Genomic DNA, 24,914 nt, shown 5'->3' on the forward strand with positions numbered 1-24,914 from the left:
CCGGCACTGGCTCCTCCAGATCGCAGGGTCCTGGTCACGTGGGGTGGAACAGGAGGTGGAGGGCTCTGTGTGCTGCCTGCGTGAGGGGAGAAGACCTCTCTCCCAGAAAATGACCAGCATCTAACCTCGGAGCATGCCTCGCGGGTCCAGGACGTTCGGGGATATGTATGTATAGTCATACCACGGTGTGTCTGGCACCAGAAGGCGCTCAGTAACCATCTAGTGAACGGTACAGTGGCCTCCAGGGTGGTGCCCCCCCACCACTCCGCGACCCCCAGCGGCTCAGAGGAAGAAGTGGGCGTGGTCCCCGGCCCCGGGGCCGCTCGCGGTCAGCCGGTCACAGCGAGCCTTGTAGAGGTCGCGCTCCCTGGCCAGGCGAGCCACCTCGGCCCGCAGCGCGTCCAGCTGGGCGGCCAGGCGGGCGCGCTCGGCCTCTAGCCCGCGCCGCTGCTGCAGCCGCTTGGAGCGACAGGCCTGCGCGTAACCGCGGTTCTTCAGCGTGCGGCGCCTCTGCTTCAGCCGCAGCGCCTCGTCGCGCCCGCAGCCCCGCAGCTGCCGGTTGAGCTCCCGCACAGACATCGACACCAGCGCCGCGTCCGAAAACCGCTCGGCCAGCTGCAGAAGGAGCGGGCGGAGAGCGGGTCAGCGCCGGGTCCGCGCGGGATTCCGCCCGGCTCCACCCTCGGGTCGCCAGCGGGAAGGCCCCGCCCTCGGGAAGGCTCCGCCCCCGGCCCCCGCCTTACCTGAGGTTCGCCCTTCCACCCAATTCCCCGCCGCAGTCCAGACCCCGCCCCACGTCCCAACAAGCCCCTCGTCCCTGGGGAATGCGCATCCCTCGGGGTCGGCCTCGCGCTGCAGGCCCCGCCTCCCAGGGTCAGGCGAGCCAGTCGCAGGTCTGACACCCGCGCCCTCCTTGCGCGGTCCTCCGCGTCGCGCTCCAGGCTGTCTTGGTGTCCAGTGGACACGCGCCCAGGCAGACCCCGCCCCGCCAATGCACCTCGCTCCCCTGTCCTGAAGGCCACAACCCTGTGACCCTCAAAGGATTTGGATTACGTCCTAATGCCTTCAACACCCCCATCTGTGTCTATAATTAATAGGATGAGTCCCAATCCTTACTGAGAAGACTGGGGGCTGGGGAAGCACGATGTTTGAAAAGGCCAACCTCATTCCCGTTCCCACAGCCTCAACTCCACTCCATTCCACGCACAACTCTTTCCCGGGTTTCCATAGACGGAGTATATTTACCTCCCCGTAAAGAACCGCTCCCCATTAATTCTCAACTCTCCCCTTTTGGTCCTCTTCTAACCTTATCTTCTCCCTCTTCCTCCTGGTTTGGACTACTCATTTCTCTCCATTTGGAAAAGGGGGAGGGGGCAGAAGGTAGTTTTCTCCATCTGATTTCTTTCAAGGGCCCTTCTTTTCTCCTGCCCTCTGTCTCTTCCCCAATCCATAACCCTGTCCAGGAATTCTCCTTCCTCTCTTGGGCTGTCCTCCCTCACCCCGCCACCCCTCAGACCAACTCACTGATTGCTCACCTGGGCATGCTGGGCTCCCGTCTCCTCCCGGCTCCCTGGGTAGTAGCCGTGGGGCCCCTCGATAGGGACTGGACTCTGACCCTGCAGCAGCTCCACGGCCTCTTCGGGACTCAGCCCCAGTGCCTCCCCAGCTCCCAGCTGCTGCTGCAGCGTGGCCAGCCAGTACAGCTCCTCCAGGCCTGGCCGGGGGCCCTCAGTAGCCCCCACCATGCCTGGCTCACTGAAGGTGGGTGAAGGAGGCACTGAGCTGTAGGGAGTGGAGCCCAGTGAGGCTGTTGGGGGGCCAGATCGCCCCTCAGAGGGTTCCCGCTTTACCTCAAACTTCATCAAGTCAAAGTCATTGACATATTCCATAGCCAGGGGGCTGGGAGGCAGTGCCATTCTGGGGCTGGACTGGGAGGGGTGCACCTGCAAGAACAGAGGAGAGGTTTGGAGCACCTGGAGGCTGCCTGCCAGCTTCCTTAACCAGAACTTGCTTCTTCCAAAACCCACGTGCCCTGGAGAGCCAGAGTTTTAGAAAGCCGGCGTGATGGTGCAGCTCTGTTCCCTAAATAGTCACCTCCAGGCTGGAGCAACTTTTCAGGTGGCAGGGGCTCCTGACTGGGGGCAAGCAGCTTAGAGGCCTGACTGAGGAATAGGATAGATATCACAGCCTCTGGCCCTACTGGTGCCTCTGGGAGCTATGAAAAACAAGAGGAACATGGCAGTGCTCCCAACTCTAGTGCTGGGACATACTGAGAGGCTCTGTCATCTCAAGAGACATCATTCCATTTCCAAGCAATCAAAAAATTTTGCTTAATTAACTGTGACAGAGTATGTGTCTATTTTAGGACAATGGAAAGACACGTATGCCATGAATGTTAATATATAAGGATAATGCACTGTTATACCTTTCTCTCAGAACACCTAGGTCAATGCCTGGCATGTAGAAGGTCCTCAGTTCACATCCGTTCTATGGGTTAATCATCAATTAATCCCTTTTATAGGAGCGTGAGACTTTCCAAAGAGAAAAAAAAGGTCCTAGAATCAGTTTTAGAAAGATCACGACTGAGTGGTGACCTTCTTTCCCCAAGCCGATCTCTCCAAAGGGAACCACCAAAAACTGGTTTTCCTCCTTCTATTCAGAACCTGCTATGTTGTGTGAACGTGGACAGATCACCTCCCCCTTTGTAGCCTCAGTTTCCCATTTCGTTTAATCAAGGCAGTTAGACTTTACCATTTCCCAGAGAGTGTTCTGGGAAACCCTAAGTCTGAGAAGTACCCAAGAAGAAGTCGATGCTCCGATAATTTCAAGAAATTCTGCCTCCCATCCCACGTTCTGCAGATTCCCAGAGCACAGCAGCGTATTCATCTGAGAAGGCCTTCAGTAAACCATCTGCTCAACCTCAATCGAGAGTGTCCCAAACTAAGGTCACCAAGGAGCTCTCCTCCCTGTTATCAGCCACAGAGTGTGTGCTCACCTAAAGAACCTCAAGCTAGGTGACCTCAGAGATCCTTCCCAGCCTGGAACTCCCAATCTAGCCCAGCTCCCAGTTCCAACAGCCCCACTGCCAGCCCCCGAAGGGGCAAGGCAGGGAGCGCTCATCCCCGGGGCTTGGCCTTTGATACCCCGAGCCTACGTAGCCCTCTTTCTAACGACATCTCAGACCCTCAAGCTCTGCCCAGAGAGGTGGGAGGACAGACAAGTCCTTCTCTCTTCCCGCCCCAGGGAAGGCTTGTTGCCCTATCTACTGAGCCCCTCACCCTTGAGAGGACAGGGGTGGCAGAAACAAAGACACAGACTGAAGGAATGATCCTTGGCAGGGAGGAGATGGCAAAACCCTGAGAGAGGTGTCCAGAGAGAACTGAATGAAGAGATGAGCGAGGAGGGTTATTTATCTTTCTGCTGTGATAGTCGCGGGGGGACAAAAAGCCAGTCAGGGTGGGAGTGGGGCAGGGGACAGAAGTGTGAGGACTCTTGAAGAGCAGACAGCAGGTGACAGAGAAGGAAGAGGTAGGTGAGAGGCCTGGCATGCAGGGAGGCCCTGAATATACTCACTTGGGGGATGGTAGAGATGATGTGGTCAGTGTCGGAGCCAGGCAGGCACAGCTTCCCCAGAGACTGGAGACCCCATTGAGCAGGGGCCTGGTGCCTCTGTGCTCAGAACAAGGCGCTGTGGGCACCCAGCCCATGGGGCACTCTTAAAGGGCCAGCACTCTGAGGTCATCTATGGTCCTCAGGGCTCTAGCCAATGAGGTAAGGAGATCATTTGCATATCTCATGGGCCTGGGGGGTTGGGGGGAATGAGAAGAGGGGAGAGGACAAGTATGCCAGTTCTCAAGGAAGGAAAGGGAACATCTTCCTCAACAAAGCTCCTTACTGATGGTCCGTCTCACAGACACTCAGTCCCGTGGTACAGAGAGCTGCTTTGGCCTGGCCAGCCACCTTCGTGTGAATACCACCCCCAGCCCTCAGCACTGAGAGCCTGGGACTGGAAAAGAGGCCCAGAGAAGCTCCCCGCGCCCTCCCCTTCCAACGCTCTACAGCACCGTGGCAGTGTTTGCAGGAGTACAAGCAGTCCTGAGCCCACTCTCACCTGTGGGCTCTCTTTCCTGTGTTCAGGAGTCCTCACATTTCTGTCCCCTGCCTCACTGGCCCTGTGAGGCCCCACACCCCTCACAGCTATCGTATCAGAAAGACAGGCAACCGTCCCCTCGGTGAATGTCCAGGACTTGGCCACCCAATCCTCAGCCTCTCCCACTCTTGCTGACCCAGTCCTGGGACAGGCAGCCCAGCTCAGGAGAAGGAGCAGCAGAAGGGAGAGTGGGGATCTCTGCTCCTTCCTTCCGGGCCACCTCGGGACACGGAAATCTAATCACCACCAATCCATCCGGGACACTTCTGTAACTGCCCTCACACGCCCTCTGCTTCCTCTCGCCTTTTCCCTGCGTGTGTCTCTGTCCCTCTCTCTTCCTCCCTCACCATCCTGGTTCCCAGATGGCTGGGGGGTGACCTACATTTTCAGCCTAATCCCCTAACACCTCTTAGAGCTCCCATCCCTGAGTAGAAGTTGGAACAGGGATACTAGATTAGCCAAGGAGGTGTTTAAACCTGTCTGAAGCTGTTTAAAACAGGGCGTGTACTAGAATAGAACTCCAAGAGTTAACGGCTATTTCCAACCTGGGGAGGGTACCCGAACATTCCCGTGGAGTTAACAGGCCCCTGCCCCAAGTCGGAGAGAGACCTGGGTGTCCATCAGCCCCAAGGATCATCAGTTATAAAAATGAACCTGGTCCCAGCTGGTGGATTCAGATGAGAACAGTAGTTCTCAAAGTGTGGTTCCCCCAACCAGCAGCATCATCTGGGAACTTGCTAGAAATGCATCGTCTCTGGCCTCACCTCAAACCCACTGGATCAAAAACTCTGGGGATGGGGACGCCCAAAAATCTGTGTTTTAATAAGCCCTCAGGGAACTTTGATGAACACTGAAGTTTGAGAACCACTGGTCTACAGAATATCTATAGTTAACACAGCTTTCCCTGTGTGTGTGTGTGTGTGTATGTGTGTGTGTGTGTGTGTGCCCGTGTGGTCTCTCTTACCATACTCTGTACACACATATAAGAAGACCTAGATCAGACGACATCACTCTCTTCCCACATCTGTCCTGCATTTCGTGGAGCAAAGACCACTGTCATGATTTAAGTAGTAAGGCTTCTCAGTGTAATTGCCTGGATCTAGCTGTTTTTGCGGGAGAACCAAGGCCTGGGAACAAGGCCACAGATGGGAATGGGGATCACGGAGACAAGGAATCGCACGGGATGTGGCTTCGAGGCACATAGCCAAGAAAGAGAGCCCAGACCTCCTGAGTTGAAGAAGGAATAGGAAGTGTTGAATGCAGCCCCTTTCTCGTGCCTGGCCTGGCCAGACACTTGCCCCCAAGCAGCTGTCAGGTCTGGGCTGATCTTCTTGTTTACTGGAGAGCTCAAAGGAGAGGTGGGGGGTGGGGGGCTAAGCTGCTAACGGGCTAAAAGAGTCAGACTAAACAAGCTCAGGCAAGCTGAGCCGCTCAGGGCTCAGACCAGGTGCCACTGACTAGGGAAAGGAGTCTGGGCAGTGAGGGCTGGGCCAGAGGAAAGGAGCAAGGGCACAGAGAGGAGAGTCCGTGGCAACTGGTGGGGCCCCAGGAGATGATTCATGGGCCCTCTCGGTGGGGATGGACCCAGAGCCTGGGAGACGCACACAGAGAGTGACTGACTCCAGGACATCTGGGGATAGGAGTGAAAAAGATGGCGCCAGGTGGACTGCAGAAATGACAGAAGAGAGGAAGGGAGGCAAGAAGGCTTAGCGGAGGGGGCAGTAGGTGTCAACCTGGGATGGAGGGCAGAACAAGCCGGGGGCTCTCCAGGGATTTGTATTAAAGGAGTTGGAAGGATATAGGCACATGGAAAAGGTGGGCAAAGGGCCATGGCAAACTGAAAGAGAGAGGAAGTCTTCTGGAAAGGATCAGGAAGGGAGTAAGGGGGTGCTAGGAGCAAGGGACCAGAAGAGCAATGGCGGTAGAAGGAAGGGACAGAGGAAAGTTAAGACTGGGGACCAAGAGCTAGAAAGAAATACAGAGGAACAGACAGATAGATGGTCAGGCCGCAGAGGAGACACAGTGGCCAAAGGACAAAAAAGGAGAAAGATATAAACAGAGGGATGTTGGAAAATTGGGGGAAGAGGGCCAGGCAGGTGAAGGGCTGGCAGAATTGGGGTACGAGACGAAGAGGGAGGAGAGGGGACACAGTCAGTAATTCAGGATGCCACCACTACCTCCTCTGTCCCTCACTCCCATTTTTTGGAGCCCATAAGACCCTGTAAGCCCTGTAAGTTCTGGCTTCTGGTATCTAGATCTTCAGTAATGGATCCAAATCTTCAAAACTCTTCCGGATCTACCTGGTATGTTCATTTGACAAGTGTTTTTGTTTTAGGGTTTGTTTGTTCTAGATTTTATTTATGTATTTGTCAGAGAGAGAGAGAAAGCACAAGCAGGGGGAGCAGCAGGCAGAGGGAGAAGAAGGCTCCCCGCTGAGCAAGGAGCCTGATGCAGGACTCGATCCCACGACTCTGGGATCATGACCTGAGCTGAAGGCCGACACTTAAGACTGAGCCACCCAGACGTCCCTTGACAAGGCGTATTAAGCACCAGACACTGTGCTAGGCATTAGGGAGACCTCAGTAAATCAGACTGACAATAGCCCTGTCTTCATGGAGCACACAGACTGATGAAACAGGGAAAGATCAATTTATTGCCCTTAGGCCCAGCCAAAAGTGGCCCCTACCCTGGGCCCTGTGCTTTCAGAAGGCTCCATTCTGGCTGGTCCCACCCCACGGGGTGAGGAACTCAGGCCTCCTCCGCCCACACCAATCCCCTTCTGGACCACATTCTAGATACCTAGGAATTCCCTGCCCAAAGAGCCCCAAGCCCACTTCTAGGGCCCACATGGACCTCTCCCCTGGATTGGTCCTTGCAGGAGTGGACCACACTACTGGTACATACATCCCTAGGCCCAAAGTTTGGCCAACGGTGACTATTTGCAGGAGGCTGCAGACAGGATTGGGATGTGTAAGACAGAGAGGTCCCCGTGTGCGTACGTGAGCCCTCGCACAGTCCAAGACGGTATCAGGAGTGGGAAAAGAAGCAGGCCCAAAGGCCAGTGGCCCAACGCGTCCTCCCCCCTTCCACCACATTCTACTGCAGAATCCTGAGGACTCCAAATAAAGTCCAAATCTGAATTCAAATTGGAACCAAATTTCAGACCGTTATGTATATATTTATCAAGGTAGAAGAATAAAACATATTTTATTCAACTGTTTCTTAGCGTAAGTTCTACCTTTTAAATGTCTAAACACAAGGAAGGGGGCACATGGCTGCCTCAGTCAGTTAAGCGACCAACTCCTGGTTTAGGCTCAGGTCATGATCTCACTTTCGTGGGATCACGCCCACGTCAGGCTCTGTGCTCAGTGTGGAGTCTGCTTCAGATTCTCTCTCCCTCTCCCTCCCGTTCACTCTTCCTCTCTCAAATAAATAAATAAAATCTTCTAAAAATTTTATTTTTTTACTTTTTTTTAAAGATTTTATTTATTTATTTGACACAGAGAGAGATAGCCAGCGAGAGAGGGAACACAAGCAGGGGGAGTGGGAGAGGAAGAAGCAGGCTCCCAGGAGAGGAGCCTGATGTGGGGCTCGATCCCAGAACACCGGGATCACGCCCTGAGCCGAAGGCAGACGCTTAACCGCTGTGCCACCCAGGCGCCCTCTTCTAAAAATTTTAAACACAAGGTTTGTGAGCCTCTATTTGCACTCTTTTTAAAAGTTTTTAGAAATTTATTTAAGTAATCTGTACACCCGACATGGGACTCAAACTCATGACCCTGAGATCAAGAGTCACGTGCTCTTCCAACTGAGCCAGCCAGGAACCCCGATTTGTCCTCTTGCCCCAGGCCTCACATATGTTAGGGAGGAGCCTACATGAAAAGAAACCGCTATAACTGAGGTGAGTCCTGTGAAGAAGGACAGACACTAGGAGAGTTTCTTTCATGAAGACCCAATCTAATGGGAGGCGGCATTGCAGGGACAGCTTGCCTAATGAGGACACGTTCCACTGAGACTGGCCAGGTGAGTACGAAGTGACCGTGTCTGGGGGTGGAGAAGGGGAGATTCCAAGCTGCAAGAACAATCTATGCAAGGGCTCTGAGCAGGAAAGAGACACGTGTACGAAACGAACAAACGAAAAGACCAACACAGCCAGAGAGTAGAAACCAAGGACAGGACGTGGGAAGAATGGTGGTAGGTGAGGGTGGAGGTATCAACGGGGGCCAGATCCAGCACAGCCTTATAGTCCAAGTTTAGGATTTGGGCTTTATTCTAAGAGCAGTGAGAAGCCACTAAAGAACTTTTGGCAGGACTGTGATGGGCTCAGACTGTTTGAAAAGATCACTTTGGATCTAGTGTGGAGGAGGGCACATGGAATCAGAGTCAGATTAGGCGGCTAATCCAGTGTCCGAGTTGAGTTAGGGGACATCTTAAGCTGGAAACAAACTCTGAGACAGAAACTTGTGTACAGATGGCTCCTTGGTCGGGGGGGAGGAGAGAACTTTTAAAAGCAGAGAGAAAAACAGGCCTGGACAGCGGGAAAAGCAGAAATGCACTACAATGGCAACAGAGGCTTCAGCTGAGCCCGTAGGAGCTCTGGAGCTCGGACAGACCAAACTGAGGAAAGGGGACTAGGCCTTGCACCCCTGCATCAACCAGTCACTGGATGCACGCTGCCCCAGGAAAGGGGGTATTACATTTGGTGAGACTGCTGCCTTCAGGCACAGGGAAGTATTCGGCTGTGAGCCATTAGCGGCCAACACACCAAGGCTGGGACAATGAGCACCTGGATCCTGAAGAGGGGCTCTAGGTGGCACACCACAGCATCTACTGTAGGGGGTCTGTAAGATGTCCAAGGGCCAGACCCAGAGGGCCCAGGGAAGAAGAAAATGTAGATGGGGGGCGGGGAGGGGGCAAGGCTGGTCACACCCTGCCCCCTGGTGGTGGTGTGCCTCCAACACTGGGCCAGCTGGTAGACCAGGCTGGGCAGAGGGCCAGGATTGGTATAAAAGTGTAGCGAATGAAAGGAATCAACACTACAAGGAAACCCCCATGGGACCCCCTAAAAGTTAAGGAAGAACATAATGGGGGAGAAGGATTCAGGAACATGAGACTGGCTTATTCTTTTATTCAAACAGCATTTATTAGCTGCCTATTATAGGCCAGATCCTGCAAGAAACTAGGATAAAAACAAGACTAAAATTTGGGTCCTTCTTTCAAGGAGCTAACACTTAGGTGAGGATTATAGAGATACAAAAGTAACTACGGTAAAGTGTGAGAAGTTCAAAAACAGGTATGTACACAGTGTAAAACCAATACAGTTGAGATAGATGTTAATTCTAAGAGCAAACTGGCTTCACATAAGAGCGGATGTTTGATTTAAATCTGAAGGGCAGGGGCGCCTGGGTGGCACAGCGGTTAAGCCTCTGCCTTCGGCTCAGGGCGTGATCCTGGCGTTATGGGATCGAGCCCCACATCAGGCTCCTCTGCTAGGAGCCTGCTTCTTCCTCTCCTACTCCCCCTGCTTGTGTTCCCTCTCTCGCTGGCTGTCTCTCTCTCTAATAAATAAATAAAAATCTTTAAAAAATAAAAAAATAAATCTGAAGGGCAGAAGGGTTTCACAGAAGTGCTCTGGAAACTGCAGTTGAGTATGTAGGAGAGAGGGTGGCAGTAATAATGCTGGATAAACAGGAGCCAGATGACAAAGGACATCAGTTGCCACGTTGTAGGAAGCCTCGAAGGGATTAAGCCTCAAAGTGACATGATCTCACTTTTTTAAAAATTATACATCAAGGGGACAGTATAGGATTGGAAGGGGGAAAAAATCACCTGGTAATGAGAGTCAGAAAGGCTTGGGTTCAGATTCCATTTCTCCTGCTGACCAGCTAGGTGACATTGAGCAGATGACAACCTCTCTGGGCCTCAGTGTCCACATCTGTAAAACAGGATGGTTGTGGAATGGCATGACATGATGCATGGAAAGCTGCGGGCACAGAGCCCGGCCCGGTGTCCACACAGTAAACATTCTCCCTCTCTCTCTTAACTCATCGAAGTGAACTTATGTGCAGAGTCTGGAGGGTAGCTTGCTGGAAAGGAGAGGGGATGGCATTTGGAGAGGCGGGAGTCCAAGAAGTGTCTTGGAAGATATCCCCTGAAGCCAGGTGAGAGGTACACCCTGAACTAAGGCAGTGGCCATGGGGATGGACGGAGATTTGAGAGCTAATTAGGAAGGACAAATCCAAAGGTCCTAGTGTCCGATTGGCTATAGAAGAGAAGAAAGGAATAGCCTAGATTGATTCAGGTTCCTCTGGGGCAACTGCCTAGATGCTGGTGCCATTCACCGAGATGGGGAACCATGAGAGCGGGTGCAGGATTATGGAAGAGATGACGACCTTCAGTTCATCTGCGCTGCCCCGGCATGCACACCTTTAGGCCTAAAAGGTGGCCAAAGAGGCAGCTGTTTGAAGTGGAATAGGTGTGGACAGAGGTCGGGTATAGGGACTGGAGGAAAGTATCCCAAATATATATACGTGAGGTTGAGTCCAGGATGGGGGCTGGGTGAAGAGATAGAGAGCCCACGGCTAGCCCAAGGCTAGAGGCCAGCTCTCCTTGTCCTGATATGTTTCTAGCACAGAACTCTGAGAACCCTGAGAATCAAGATTGTTTCTGTTGCAAATGGCAGAAACCCACTGAAAATTAGCTTGAGTGAAAGAAGAAATTTGTTGACTCAAATCAAGGATCTGTAGTTCTCCATCCCTCTGCTCTGCTTCCTCTAGGCTGGTTTCATCTAGGGCAGGGTCCTGCTTTGCAGTGCCAGGCTGACACCCAGCAGCTCGAGGTTTATATCCTACCAGCTCGCAAACCCAGCAGAAAGAGAGTGCATTTTGAAAGTTTACAGAAAAAGCCCCCAAGAGGGACCTCACGTCCATCCTGGAACATTCCCAATCACTGTGGCCACACGGACAGCCTACCCACAGGAGACCCATATGATCACATGGACTGAGGAGGTGGGTCCCCAAAGGAACATCAGGGTGCTACAACCAGAAAGGGGGTGTCAATGCTGGGCAGGTGCCTATCGTAGACATGTTGAAGTTGGAGGTACTATGGCGTTTGGGGTGATACTCAGTGGTCTCAAGTTGAAGAGAGATGTCTGGATGGCGACATAACTTGAAAAATTTTCTGCGGACCTTATGTGGTGGTGGGGTGGGACAGATCAGTTCTCTGGGGCAATGTGGCCAGAACAGCCACAGATGAGGCCCAAAGGCAACACCCTGGAGTGGAGGGGCATCACCATTTCATGGGAAGGCAGAAGAGAGCCCTCATCAGGAGGAGAAGAAACAGGGATTTGGGAGTTGGGGACGGAGGGAACCTTAGCCCTGGGGCCCTGGAAAACAGAAAAGCCTGGGTCTCAGAGCGGGAGAAGGGAAAAGGCAACGTCCAACCCCCGGTTTCTGGACTTCCAGCGTCCGTGGGCCCCCGCCCTGGCCTCGCCCCTCGTTCCTGACTTGTTCACCACCCCAGTATCTCCCAACCCCTATCTCTCGGGAGCAAGAGTCCTCAAAGTTACATCATGTGCAGGGGACGAGGCGGAGCGGGGGGCGGGGCCTCGCGGAGGCGGGGAGCCGAGAAGGGGGCCCCGCTGTCCAATGGGAGAGACGGGTTTAGGGACTAAGATGCTGGGCGTGGGGCGGTGCCTGGGCGGGCCTGGGGCCTGGAGCCCAGGGACCCGGGGAGCTGGCTGAATGGCAGGGCGGGGAGAGGGTCGCGCCGGCCCCGCTAGGTTCCGCCCCTGCGCCCTCCCGCCCGCCTCCTTTTTAAGCGCCTCCCGCCCAGCCTTCGCTCCCGCTCGCTGCGCTCCCTCCTTCCCCGCGTTCCTTATCTGCCCGGCTCCGCTCGCTTCTCGCGGCCACCCCGCAGCCCCCGCCCAGGTGCCATGGCCGCTGTGTACCGCCCCGGCCTGCGGTGAGTGAGCCCCCGCCCGGGGCCGACCCGCACCTTCCGCCGCGCTCGCCCCCTCGGGGCTGCCAGGGGCGCTCTCCTACCCGCCCGCGTCCGCCCGCTTTCCCAGCGGAGCAGGAGGCGGGCCGGGGGCGAGGGTTTCTCGATCCCCGGCCTGGCGTGCCGGGCGTCTCGCGGGAGACCTGGGGCGGCCTCTGCCGCTCTGGGTCTCTCCGCTTCCGTCCCCTCCTTCCCCTCTGTGTTTTGCTGGTCTCTGACCGCGCGGTCGCGACCTGCCACTCTCTGAACTTCCTCCCCCTCCTCGCTCGCCCCCGCTGAGCCCCGTCTCCTCGTCTCTTCCTTTCCTTTACAGATGTAACCCTTGTGCTCCAGTTGCGATCAGAATCGGTAGGGCCCTGGGGTCAAGGGTACATGAACCCCTGGGGGATTGAGCTCAGAGCTCCCCAAAGAGGGTAGAAGGTAAACGTTTATTTCCCGGCCTCCCGCGAACTGGAACCTGGAGGGAAGCTCGGTGCAGCCCAAGGACCTGGGGCCAGGAGAAGGAGGGAAACAAGGTGGAGGAGGGGGACAAGTTGCCTTCAATTCTGATATGGCTGGCTTCGGCCCCTGTCCAGGACAGGAGCCCCTGGGCCCTGCTCCCTTTTCACAGCTTCCTATCTCTCTTCTGTAGCCTCCCTTCTCCCCAGCATTTGTCCCAAAGTCTGAGCCGACCCCATATCTCTCCCACAGCTGGTTCCACTTTGCCAGCCCTTGTAGGTGGTCTCCAGAGCAGAGGAAAAGGAGAAGGTCCCACTTAGGAGACTGGAGGGGAGTGGGGGAGCATCACCAGAGACTTCCTGAGCCAGGCCCCGTGCAGAGAGAAGCTCTCCCCAAGACTGGGTGCCTTTCAAATTAATGCTCAGGGACAACTCTGCAGGTTCCAGGAGTCTTCTTCCTCTGCCCCTGTGGACGCACTGGGTTTCCATCCTGCTTTCTCTGTTGGAAGCCAGCCCAGGTCCCACTGTAGCCAGGCTCCAGCTCCCGCATCCATGGTCTGAGGGTTCTGCCTTCCCCAGGCTTAGAGCCTCTTGAGTTTGAGCTTTTTGCAGTCTGGTCCCCTCCCCCCCCCCCACCGCTAACACCCAAACTCTCTAGGCATGTGACCTCTAGGGGGAGGGACAGGGGCATGCAGTCCTGTGTGTGGAGCAGTTTCTGGTGGGCGAGGCCCTGGCATAGGAGGAGGGCAACCTCCCTCTCTTGGCCTTTGCTCTCTCTGCGTCAATCCACCCTGGGTCCAGGCCAATCAGAGCAGACCCTGCTTCTCCCTCTCCCTGGAGTGTGAAGGGACAGACAACAGGGACCCTGCCTTGCTGGGAATGGGCATGAACCCCAGCCAGTAACATCCCCAACAGTCAGTCTTCGACCCAACTCAAAGACACCTACCCAATGGCAACATCTTATGCAACCCCTGTTGCCCCACGTGGGCAGCCCTAGCTCTGATGCCTGGAACCCCAGTATCCAATTACCCACTCTCTGTGCAAGAGCCCTAATCTAGAAACCTGGGACTGTCCCGTTTCAAAGACTGGATCCTTTGCTGAGGCTGTCAGTCTTACAGCATACACACCAGAAGAAAAAAGTAAAAACAGCTGCTTTTTTAACTCACAAAAACTATACTTGAGAAGGAGAAGAACAGGGAGGAGAGCTCCAAATACCAGACACATGAAGCTGTCACCTGGGCACAGCTTATCAACACTGGGCCACGGGGCACCTCATCATTTCCAGCATCGACCAGACACAGTTAAACGTGGGCACGGGCTAAGCCTGAAATAACCTCAGCATGTCTCCACATACACTCCACGCAGCCAGGCATGTGCCCGTATGCTCATGGGGCAGTATCTGCGCCTCGCTGAGACCCGCGAAGCCCATGTGGCCTGAACCCATCCCACACATCTACTCCGACCTGCCCTTCAAGGTCCCTGTGCCCAGACCTGCTCTAGTGCGCTCCCTGGCGGCCCTCGAGCTTCCTGTCCCTTTGACTTGCCCAGAAAACACTGCGCTGATTCCGGCTCTGTTTCTTGTCTTGCAGGCTTCGCTGGCCTGGGCTGAGCCCCTGGGGCTGGTCATCATGGCGCAGCATCCAGACCCTGCGAGTACTCAGTGGAGATCTGGGCCAGCTGCCTGCTGGGGTGCGAGACTTTGTGGAGCGCAGTGCCCACCTGTGCCGACCGGAGGGCATCCACATCTGTGATGGCACCGAGGCTGAGAACACTGCCACGCTGACCCTCCTGGAAAAGCAGGGACTTATCCGAAAGCTCCCCAAGTACAACAACTGGTACGCCCTGAGCCCCTTGACCATGAGATGGGGGCAGCTGCTTGGACTGGGCCACTTTGGGTTTACCAAGACAAAATCAAATTTAACGAGACCATCCTAATGGAAGGAGCAAGAATGTTCCCCCCCCTTGGGGGGAAACAGAACCAGGAATTAGTGGGATTGGTCTGCGTTTTTATGTTAAAGAGAGAAGCTAATATAAGTAAAAACCTTTGCCTTTTTTTTTTTTTTCTCTCCCAAGTTCGGAGAGTTTTTGCCAAGGGCCTTTAGAAGGCTGGGCTGAGGGAACTACCCCCTTAGATGGGACAAAATGTGGAGGAAGCCACCGAGGTGCAAATGGCTGGGAAGAAATCAGGGCCACAGAAGACCTAGAGTCAGAGTTGGACCTGAAAGATTGGGTCGGGGGATGAGGGAGACCGGTTGGCCCCATCCTCCTGATAACCCCTTCTCCCCTAGCTGGCTGGCCCGCACAGACCCCAAGGATGTGGCACGAGTAGAGAGCAAGACGGTGATTGTAACTCCTTCTCAACGGGACACAGTGCCCCTCCCCACTGGTGGGGCCCGTGGGCAACTAGGCAACTGGATGTCCCCAGCTGACTTCCAGCAAGCTGTGGATGAGAGGTTTCCAGGCTGCATGCAGGGTAACCAAGGCAGGGACACAGAACCAGGGACACTGAAGGTATGAACAGGTTAGAACCCTTCATCCAGGTGGCATCTTCTTCCACAGGCCGAACCATGTACGTGCTTCCGTTCAGCATGGGTCCCGTGGGCTCCCCACTGTCCCGCATCGGAGTGCAGCTCACTGACTCGGCCTATGTGGTAGCAAGCATGCGTATTATGACCCGGCTGGGGACACCCGTGCTTCAGGCCCTGGGAGATGGCGACTTTGTCAAGTGTCTACACTCTGTGGGCCACCCCCTGACTGGGCAAGGTAAGCACTTGCCGTGCCTAGAGGAGAACACAGACCTGCTTGCATGCAGAGGGAACCCCAAATTCTACCCATCCTTATTAGTGAAACACCTAATTCCCAAAATCTAGGGCAGCAGTCTGGGCTGGGGGTGATGCCATGTCACCAGAGCAGTTCGCACAAGATTGAGAAAAGTCATTTGTCCGTGTCCCACAACAGGGACATGGGAACTGATGGATATTATGAGGTGGGGGGCCTATTATGAGGAGCTCCACCGCCGCTCCTAAGTGTCTCTCCTGCCAACCCCGATCCCTCCAGCCCCTAATGCTCCAGTTCCTGATGCCCCTGCCAGCAGTCAGCCCTATGACCCCATTGTCCCCAGGGGAGCCAGTGAACCAGTGGCCGTGCAACCCAGAGAAAACCCTGATTGGCCACGTGCCTGACCAGCGGGAGATCATCTCCTTCGGCAGCGGCTATGGTGGCAACTCCTTGCTGGGCAAGAAGTGCTTTGCCCTTCGCATCGCCTCTCGGCTGGCCCGGGATGAGGGCTGGCTGGCCGAGCACATGCTGGTGAGGGCCTGGTGAGGACCTGGGCAGCTGCGGGGAGCAGGGAGGGTGTGGGGCCTGGCCGGCAGCCTTAGCCTCACCTCCCCACTGCCAGGTGCCAGGCTGGTGGGCAAGGGACTCTGCCCCAATGACCGAAGCTTTGGCCCCAGGCTGCTGGACATTGAGGGGGCTTTGACTTGCCGCCATCCCAGCCCTGTGGTGAAGTCCTGGCACCTGTTTTGTGAATAAACATTTGTCCTCCCTGTTAACCCCTAGCTGTCCTTTCTGTGCAGACCATAACTGACCTTTGGTGACGCCGCCTTGTTCCCTCTCTCCTCAACACACAGATCCTGGGTATCACCAACCCCGCGGGGAAGAAGCGCTATGTGGCGGCTGCCTTCCCCAGTGCCTGCGGCAAGACTAACCTGGCCATGATGCGGCCAGCACTGCCGGGCTGGAAGGTGGAGTGTGTGGGGGATGACATCGCCTGGATGAGGTTTGACAGTGATGGTAAGAGGCGCTTGCTTCATACTCTCAGTTCTGGCTCTTACCGGAGTATAGGAGTCTCCCCTCCACTGCTCCTGGCGGACCTGCCCCATACCTCCTGGTAGTCCAGCCACCCTAGAGACAGGAAGTCTTTCCCCATCAGATCTGGGGGCCAGCTCAGGGCAAGGAGGAGCAGAGCAGAACCTTCCATGGCCGCACCTCTCAACTCTTTCTGGTTGGTCCTTCTTTTCTGTCACGTCTCCTCCTAACAGGTCGACTCCGGGCCATCAACCCTGAGAATGGCTTCTTCGGGGTGGCCCCTGGCACCTCAGCCACCACCAATCCCAATGCCATGGCCACAATCCAGAGTAACACTCTATTCACCAATGTGGCTGAGACCAGCGATGGTGGAGTGTACTGGGAGGGTATTGACCAGCCTCTTCCACCCGGTGTCACCGTGACCTCCTGGCTGGGCAAACCCTGGAAACCTGGTAGGTGTTGTGGGGGCGGTGTGACACAGCCCCCGGGGCTCAGCGTCTTGATGATGTATAAGCCTTCTCCACACCTGCAGCCAACTTCCAGGACCTCTGGGAGGCACAGGAAGTTATGAATAGTCCCGGTTTCCGATCCCAAGTGAGATCTCAGGTCAAGTCCCAACTCCACCAAGTACTGGCTTTGGGACCTGGCCAAGCTGCTTACCCTCCCGAGCTTCAGTGACCCCATCAGTTAAATAGAGGTAGTTACCAAAGTACCTACATCGTTTGGCTGCTGGAGGGCTGAATAATGCATGCAAAGGGTTTAGCGCAGTGCCGAACACATAGCAAATTCGCAATAAAAATAAGCTGGATTTTTTTTTAAAAGGAAAGGCGAGGACTGTTTTGAAAATTTTTATGCAAGGGATTGGGCTCAAAGCACAGTCCATAAAGTTTGACCCATTAGGAAAGAGGAAGCCGGCCCCTCCCCCTGCCACTTGGCTCCCACCATCCCCTGTATAAGAATAGCCATTGTCTAAAGGTCAGTGTTGGGGCGCCTGGGTGGCTCAGTCGGTTAAGTGGCTGACTCTTGATTTCGGCTGAGGTCATGATCTCAGGTTGTGAGATCGAGCCCCCTGTTGGCTTCATGCCCAGTGGGGAATCTGCTTGAGATTCTCTCTCTCCCCCACTCTGCCCCCCCCAAATAATAAATAAATCTTTAAAAAGATAATAAAATAAAGGTCAATGTTGTTGCCCTCACCCTTTCCCCTCCCTCTAACACACCCACCCCAGTCTGCCCTCCAGGCGAAATCAGACCAGCTCTTTAGCCTCTTCTAAAAGCTAGTTTCTCAACCCTGTCATTGCCCCTGGCGCCTAGCAGTCCTGCTCCTCCCCCACCCCTGCACTCTGGACCTTCTGCAGTCAGAGAGCCTGGAGACCTAGGGATGGGAGCAGAGAAGGGCATACTGGGGACGGCAAGCTTGTGGTCGCTGAAACCTACATGCACGTTTTCTGGGCTGGCCGAGCATGCTCCCTCTTTATCTAATCACCCTTCACTTTCTCCACCCCGGTCATTAAGCCCTCCCCATTCTCCCCACCCAACTGAGAAACCCAAGAAACTTTCCTACTTCCCCGCAGGCTCATTCCCCAACCCTTTCATCATCTCTAGCTTCACGGGTATAACTAGGGCGTGTTGTACCCAGCTGCAATTCCCAGAATAATACCCTGTACCAGGGACCTGAATTGGGGGCTAATGGAAGCGCAAGAGGCTCTTACATGCAGGTGGAGACAGGAGCTGGGGGTGGGGAAGGGGACGCAGTGGTGGGAGGTGGGGACTGGTTCTAGAACTCCCTTGGCGACCAGCAACCTCCAACAGAGAAGACACCATGTCTCTTCTGGGTCCCCATGGTGGTGCTTTATACAAATGCCACTGACTTGGTCCCGTCCCTTCTCCAGGGTACCTAAAGGGCCCAGATGACCTGAGCTCCTCAGGTTATGCCTGCCCAGGTTGTGTCTGACCTCTTCCAGCCCTATCACTCCATCTGGGTCTGAGTAGAGCCAGGAAAATCACCAAAATTCTGCTACCTTCCAAATCAATTCCTGTTTATGTTTTGATACCTCAGAAGATCCCATCTTCCCCTGTTTGCTGATGGAAAGTCAATTTTCTGAAATACTGATCTGACGGTCTCAGTTTTTGCTTTCTGGTTTGAGTGGTTTCTTGCTAAACCCCCATTCCTTGCCCACTCTTTCTCACATAGCTCGGCTGGCAGCACTGTTATAGATAAATGACCTGATCTTTTGGGGGAATGTCCTGGCTCCCTTCTCCCTGCTCCTTACCACACGAGGTTCCAGGGAGTTGATGACGCAAACAGAAACTGTGCAAGAGTGTGCAAAATTATGTGTGTGTTGGGGGTGGACAAGTCCTTGGAAGTGACAGTAGTTGTATTTTCCCTACCAGGAGACAAGGAGCCCTGTGCACATCCCAACTCTCGCTTTTGTGCCCCGGCTCGCCAGTGCCCAATCATGGACCCAGCCTGGGAGGCCCCCGAGGGTGTCCCCATTGATGCCATCATCTTTGGAGGCCGCAGACCCAAAGGTAACCATCGTGTGGGTTCTATGCCTTCTCAGTAAAGGGTCTGGCTCTATCTCAGGGTCCACCTCCCTTGTGTACTTAAAGTCTCAGCCTGGATTGCCCACTGTGGCTGTCTCTAGAGCTGCTGTGGAGAATGCAAAATTATGGGGAGGCATGGGGTTTGAAAATGGGCTAGCAGAGATCCTAGGCGAGCGAGACCAGGAGTCAAGATCACCAGAAGGGGTGGAGTGAGGGTCCAGAGAAGCTGCCTGTGACCCTGCTCGCCCGTGTTCTAGGAGTACCCCTGGTATACGAGGCCTTCAGCTGGCGCCACGGGGTGTTTGTGGGCAGTGCCATGCGCTCTGAGTCCACTGCTGCGGCTGAACACAAAGGTGAGTGCCCTCCCTGTGCCCCTCTCCTGTGTACCCACATCGCTGCTTCTGTCCCTTCCTGACCAGGCCTTCCTCCTACCTGCCCTCCCCACGTCTCTTTTCCCAATCCCTTCTCTTCACCCTACTCTGAGGAAGATTCCTGAGCCACCAAAGTTTTACCACTCCCTGCAGCCAGTGGCAGGGTGCCCCTGTCTTCTCCAGGAAGGAGGAAGAGTCCTTACCCATCTTGCTTCCCTCCCCAGGGAAGATCATCATGCACGACCCATTTGCCATGCGGCCCTTTTTTGGCTACAACTTTGGGCGCTACCTAGAACATTGGCTGAGCATGGAGGAGCGCAAGGGGGCCCGGCTGCCCCGCATTTTCCATGTCAACTGGTTCCGGCGGGACGAGGCGGGCCGCTTCCTGTGGCCAGGCTTTGGAGAGAATGCTCGGGTGCTAGACTGGATCTGCCGGCGGCTAGAGGGAGAGGACAGTGCCCGAGAGACGCCCATTGGGCTGGTGCCGAAGGAAGGCGCCTTGGATCTCAGCGGCCTGGGAGCCATAGACACCACCCAGCTGTTCTCGCTCCCCAAGGACTTCTGGGAACAGGAGGTTCGTGACATTCGGAGCTACCTGACAGAGCAAGTCAATCAAGATCTACCCAAAGAGGTGTTGGCTGAACTGGAGGCCCTGGAGGGACGTGTGCGCAGAATGTGACCTGAGGCTCCAGGCTAGCAAGAGAGCACAGCACCCCCATCCCATCCCACCCCGCATCTAGAGACAGGAGAGCCACCAGGCTTGCAGAAAATATGAGAGATTTGATAATAACCGACATCTGGGTGCCATGAGACCAGGCCACAGACCTTCTCCGACACTCTGTCCAATAATAAGAGATGCTCATTTATTTTCCACAACTTTTGTTTTCATTCCCGCCTGTCTCCATGGGCTTCTAACGCCAATTTCACAGTCTTCTTGCAGCCCTCCAGGTAGCCAGCGCCCCAGTGCAGCCTGGCCTGGTACAGCCTGGTGGTAGCCAGGATCTCACTCTCAGACAGCTCTGCCACCGAGCTGTAGGAGTAGGAATTTCTGGGAGAAGGCACATCGACTCTGTGTCCTGAGGTCTTAAAAAGATGGGGGTCTCTGCGAGCTGCTCAGTATAGCTTCCAGGCCTAAAATTCCTGATCTCCCACTTGGAGATGCAGAAGCCTCTAGAACCCCATTCCCCAGTGAAGCAATTCCATTGTCAGTTGTCAAACCTGTTCTTCCTCCTGCCTGACCTGAAATTGGGACTCTCAAAGCATTCATGAAAGCTTATTCAATATTAAGACAGCTAACCCTTTTATAGTGTCTTCTGTGTGTCAGGAACTGTTCTGAGCAGGTTACAAAACAACGCTCCATATTACAGATGCCGTATTACAGATGAAGAAACAAAGGCACAAAGAGGTCAAGTAATTGCCCAAGCCCACAGAGCAAACAGTCGAGCCAAGGGTAAATAGTAACTGCATAGACATCTCTCATAGCAGCATAGACTTGTAGAACTATAAGGACTTTAGATGTGCCCTATTCCATGCTTCTCAAACTTCCAAGTGCATACGAATCACCTGGGGATCTTGACAAAATGCTCATTCAGCAAGTCTGGAGTGGCTGGAAGATTCTGTTTCTCTTACAAGCTCCTAATTGATGCTGATGCTGCCGGTCCAGGGACCCTAGTTTAAGTGGCAAGGCCTTGGCCTAAATCCTCAGAAGTCAGCTTTAGAGGGAAACCCCAGAGAGCGATGATCCTTCATAAATCAGGGGTATCGACTGAGGGAGAGCTTCACCTCTGATCTGAATCAGGCTGAATGAATATATAGACTGAGGTTGGTAAGATGGAAGTCTGTACCCAGTCTGTGTTGAAACACATAAGACGGAATTACTGGGAATTGCCTCCAAAGAAAACACTGGAGGAGGAAACACCAAGTGTTTCATAGAGAACAGCCAATAACCAGCTACAACAGGAGGGCGGAAAAGAATCTAAGGTCGGAGTGGATCAAGTGCTAAAACACAGTGAGCAATGGAGTCTGTTACACCTAACACGATATAGCCAAATCCTCAGCTTCGTGAACATACTCGATAACTGAGACTAGGATCAGAGGCAGCATAATGCAGACGCTAGGCGCACAGTAGAGTCTGGCCCGCGTGCCTCCGAGTGTCTTCGTCTGTAAAATGGGGATGTGCCTGCACCTCGGTGTTAGGATTAAAAGAGTCAGTGAAGCCAGGCACTCAGAACCATGCCTGGCATGGCGTAACCATTGACTACACGTTAGCTGCTCTCACCTTTCCACTCTTGATTAGAGAAGGCCCTATAAGCCTATATCATATATTCCTGACTCTACAGATTAAGAGGAAAACGAACAATGCAAATAAAATTTAGGGGAGAAAAAATAGGTTTGGAAATACGTCCCTCCAGGAAGGAGGCGGGGAACTGGGGTTCCAGGCCCCTCCTGGTATCTAAATGCTCAGTGATATGAAGATATGAGCCTTAAAAATGATTTTGATGATTAGAATAAAATTGGGCTGCACGTCCTGCAGCTGCAGGTACAGGATAAAATATAGTTAACACATTTTAATTAACATTTTATTTTTAAGTTATTTATTTAAGTAATTTCTATACCCAGTGTGGGGCTTGAACTCACAACCCTGAGATCAAGAGCTGCATACTCTTCTGACTGAGCCAGCCAGGTGTCCCTAACCTTTTTATTTTAAAATAAAGCACAGGTACAGAAAACCATGAAAACCAAAGGTATAATTTACTAAACTAACAAAGTGAACACCCTTTAAACCATCACCAAGAGAAAGAAACAGAACTTTGCAGACACCCGAAGTTCCGCCATCCCCTCGCTGTGTTCTTCGTCATCACAGCCCCTCCTTCCTGGCATAAATGGGTACCATGGTGTATGATAATCATGTCCTTTAATTTTATTTTTGCAGTTTTATCACCCAAATGCGGATCTTTGGCCATTATAGTTCAGCTTTGCCCATTTTTAAGAATTTCATATGCCTTTGGGGGCGCCTGGGTAGCGCAGTCGTTAAGCGTCTGCCTTCGGCTCAGGGCGTGATCCCGGCGTTCCGGGATCAAGTCCCACATCGGGCTCCTCCGCTGGGAGCCTGCTTCTTCCTCTCCCGCTCCCCCTGCTTGTGTTCCCTCTCTCACTGGCTGTCTCTCTGTCACATAAATAAATAAAATCTTAAAAAAAAAAAAAAAGAATTTCATATGCCTTTGAAGTCTCTTTCAGTCTACACGTTCCCCCTCCATTCCTTTCTTTTCCCTCATTTTAACCACTGAAGCATCCAGACCTAAATGCTAGATTCTTTAATTTACTAGGGATTTCAGAACAGCTATATCCAAACTCTGTGATAACAATTGGAATAGTTTTACAAGAAGACATCCCTTCAGGGGTGCCTGGGTGGCTCAGATGGTTAAGTATCTGCCTTCAGCTCAGGTCAGGATCTCTAGGTCCTGGGGCTCCTGGCTCAGCGGGGAGTCTGCTTCTCCTTCTGCCTCTCCCCCCGGTTCCCACGCTGCCTGTGAGCTCTCAAATGAATAAATTAAATCTTACAAAAAAAAAAAAAAGGCACCCCTTCGTCTTCTATTTCATTACCCTCTGGTATAGTTTATAGAAAAACAGCAAGACAATGGATTTTTTTCCCCTGTATTTACCATCTTCAATATAATGATTTCATTTCCTATCATCCTGTAAAAGGGTGAACAATTAGTTACTTACACACTCACACCCCATTATGAACTCATGGATTTAAACATACTTAATGTTTATTAAAGTATCCTTTTAATGCTCAAATTGTCCCAACTTTGGCCTTGAGAACTTGGCTCCTGAGTCCTTTTGACATTACCCTGATAGTGTTTGCTGGCTTCTTGCTATCTGGTAAGATAAGTTGTTCCAGGTTCATCTTGTACATTTCCTGCCCCAGGCCTGGAATCAGCCATTTGTTCAAACTCTGGTTGCTTTCCATGGGAAATGGTATTTTAAGATCTAAGTGGTAAAAGTGTACATTGCTACTGGATTGGTCCATTGCTTCTAGATCTTTTCAATAGAAAGGGATAGTAAATCACCCACCTCGAGTTCATACTGATAGCTCCTACTCAAATTCCCGGCTCAAGGGAATCTGTATCACATCTGTACCTCCTATCTGCCACACAAAAAAATTCTGGTTCTCAAGGACGCAGGCCATGAGAGTATTAGAAATCCCATAATTACTCAGTTGCTTTATAGTCAACAGATTTTAAGTCCTGGATAAATTAGCATACTTCCCCATTTCCTTCTACGCAGCGTGCTACAAGGAGATAATGTATAAACACGAGTCATCAGTCACTTCTGAAGACAGACCTTTCCCTTGTGTAGCCCAGAGGTGGACACGCGTCCCAGGAGCTTTGTGCAGTCGCCAGGCTGGAAGGTGGGGTGGGGGAGAGGGAGGACAGGATTAACTAGAAAAGGAAAAAAATGTGCTCGCCTCTCCTCTCTAGCCTAGCCCGCCCTCTAGTGGGGATGCTAATGAGCAGGAAACAGCCAGGGGCAGGTCAGACAGAAAGTCAACTAGCTGACATTTACTTAGCAATCGCTAGAACAGGTCCTAAAACGGGTGCAAAAGGTAGGAAAGCTCTCTGTGGCTTTAAGTGGCTTCAAGTGTAGCTGGGAAAAGTAGAAGCTGCCCAAATGAAAAGCACTTTACAAAATGTCACCAAGCAATATGCCAAATTTCCAAATCATGACAGGGAAGGTCAATAGAGTTTCTCAAAATGACTTCATTATAACTATTTTAAAAGAAATGCTATTTTCTTTCAGTGGAACACAGAGTGTGTCCTAAGATATAAATGCTCATATACATTTAAAAAGTCTTATAGGGGCGCCTGGGTGGCTTAGGTCACGAACCCAGAGTCCTGGGATCTGAGCCCTGCTCAGCAGGGGAGTCTGCTTTTCCCTCTCCCTCTGCCTCTGCCCCTGCTCATGTACACTCTCTCATGCTCACTCTCTCTCTCAAATAAATAAATAAAATCTTTTAAAAATAAAATGAGATGACAAGTCATAAGCTTAAAAATCTTTTACATACAAAAATCAATCAATGGGTCCAAAGATAAAATCCTATATTCCTTTAGCATTTGACTTAATGTTAAGACTCACTTTGGTCATAAAATTTCAGATTTTTAGAAATATTTACCATGATTTTTAATGTTTTATTCAATAATATACAAATTCTATATTTCAAAGGCCTGAATTTCTATTTCCGTTTTAAACTGGATTTGTAAGTGCTAAGGAGAAGAGGAGGCTAAGGAAAAGAGGAAAGAGGTAATCAAGAAGAAATGTATTATTAAAAAAAAAAAAGAAATGCATTATTTAGGAGATGAATGTAACAGAAGCTTTTGTTTCTTTTCTGTGGAACTCAAAGTGCTTAAAATGTATTAATTGTTCATGATATACCTTTGTATACTTGATGCTTTGTGCTATACCTTTGTCATTAGTTCATGCAAGGCCTTCCCCATTTTATTATTTGTTTAATGATATAATGAACCTGGATTTTTTAGATCTTTTTAATGGGGAATTGAAACCATATTATTTTTGCATCCATCACAACATGCCACCAGAAGA

At 52.6% G+C, this 24,914-nt stretch overlaps 2 protein-coding genes across 4 annotated transcripts in view; one reads left to right on the plus strand and one right to left on the minus strand.

The window, feature by feature from the left end:
- Positions 1–7: 7 nt before the first annotated feature.
- The window catches only part of NRL (neural retina leucine zipper), a 27,018-nt gene continuing 2,111 nt past the window's right edge, over positions 8–24,914 (minus strand). The window contains exons 1-4 of one of the 2 annotated variants that reach the window (XM_040620767.1): positions 12,146–12,454; positions 9,980–10,085; positions 1,536–1,943; positions 8–615 (exon numbers count right to left, since the gene is read on the minus strand). In XM_040620767.1, the coding sequence (XP_040476701.1) occupies positions 283–615; positions 1,536–1,916 (714 nt within the window). In that variant the 5' untranslated portion in view covers positions 1,917–1,943; positions 9,980–10,085; positions 12,146–12,454 and the 3' untranslated portion in view covers positions 8–282. Of the gene's footprint in view, positions 616–1,535; positions 1,944–9,979; positions 10,086–12,145; positions 12,455–24,914 lie in introns of those variants that run through there. The other variant, XM_040620768.1, reaches the window with a different exon arrangement.
- Positions 11,853–20,186, plus strand: PCK2 (phosphoenolpyruvate carboxykinase 2, mitochondrial). 2 transcript variants are annotated; one of them, XM_040620764.1, is made up of 10 exons: positions 11,853–12,112; positions 14,175–14,420; positions 14,874–15,058; positions 15,145–15,348; positions 15,707–15,894; positions 16,218–16,380; positions 16,629–16,847; positions 18,787–18,924; positions 19,197–19,292; positions 19,535–20,186. In XM_040620764.1, the coding sequence occupies exons 1-10, from the start codon at positions 12,084–12,086 to the stop codon at positions 19,987–19,989; spliced, it is 1,923 nt and encodes a 640-aa protein (XP_040476698.1). In that variant the 5' UTR covers positions 11,853–12,083; the 3' UTR covers positions 19,990–20,186. The 2 variants fall into 2 exon arrangements, with proteins under 2 accessions (XP_040476698.1, XP_008707000.2); XM_008708778.2 differs by lacking the exon at positions 11,853–12,112 and adding an exon at positions 12,516–12,663.

Source organism: Ursus maritimus, unplaced genomic scaffold (genome assembly GCF_017311325.1).
Source record: "Ursus maritimus isolate PB19 unplaced genomic scaffold, ASM1731132v1 scaffold_36, whole genome shotgun sequence".
NCBI classification, from domain to species: domain Eukaryota; kingdom Metazoa; phylum Chordata; class Mammalia; order Carnivora; family Ursidae; genus Ursus; species Ursus maritimus.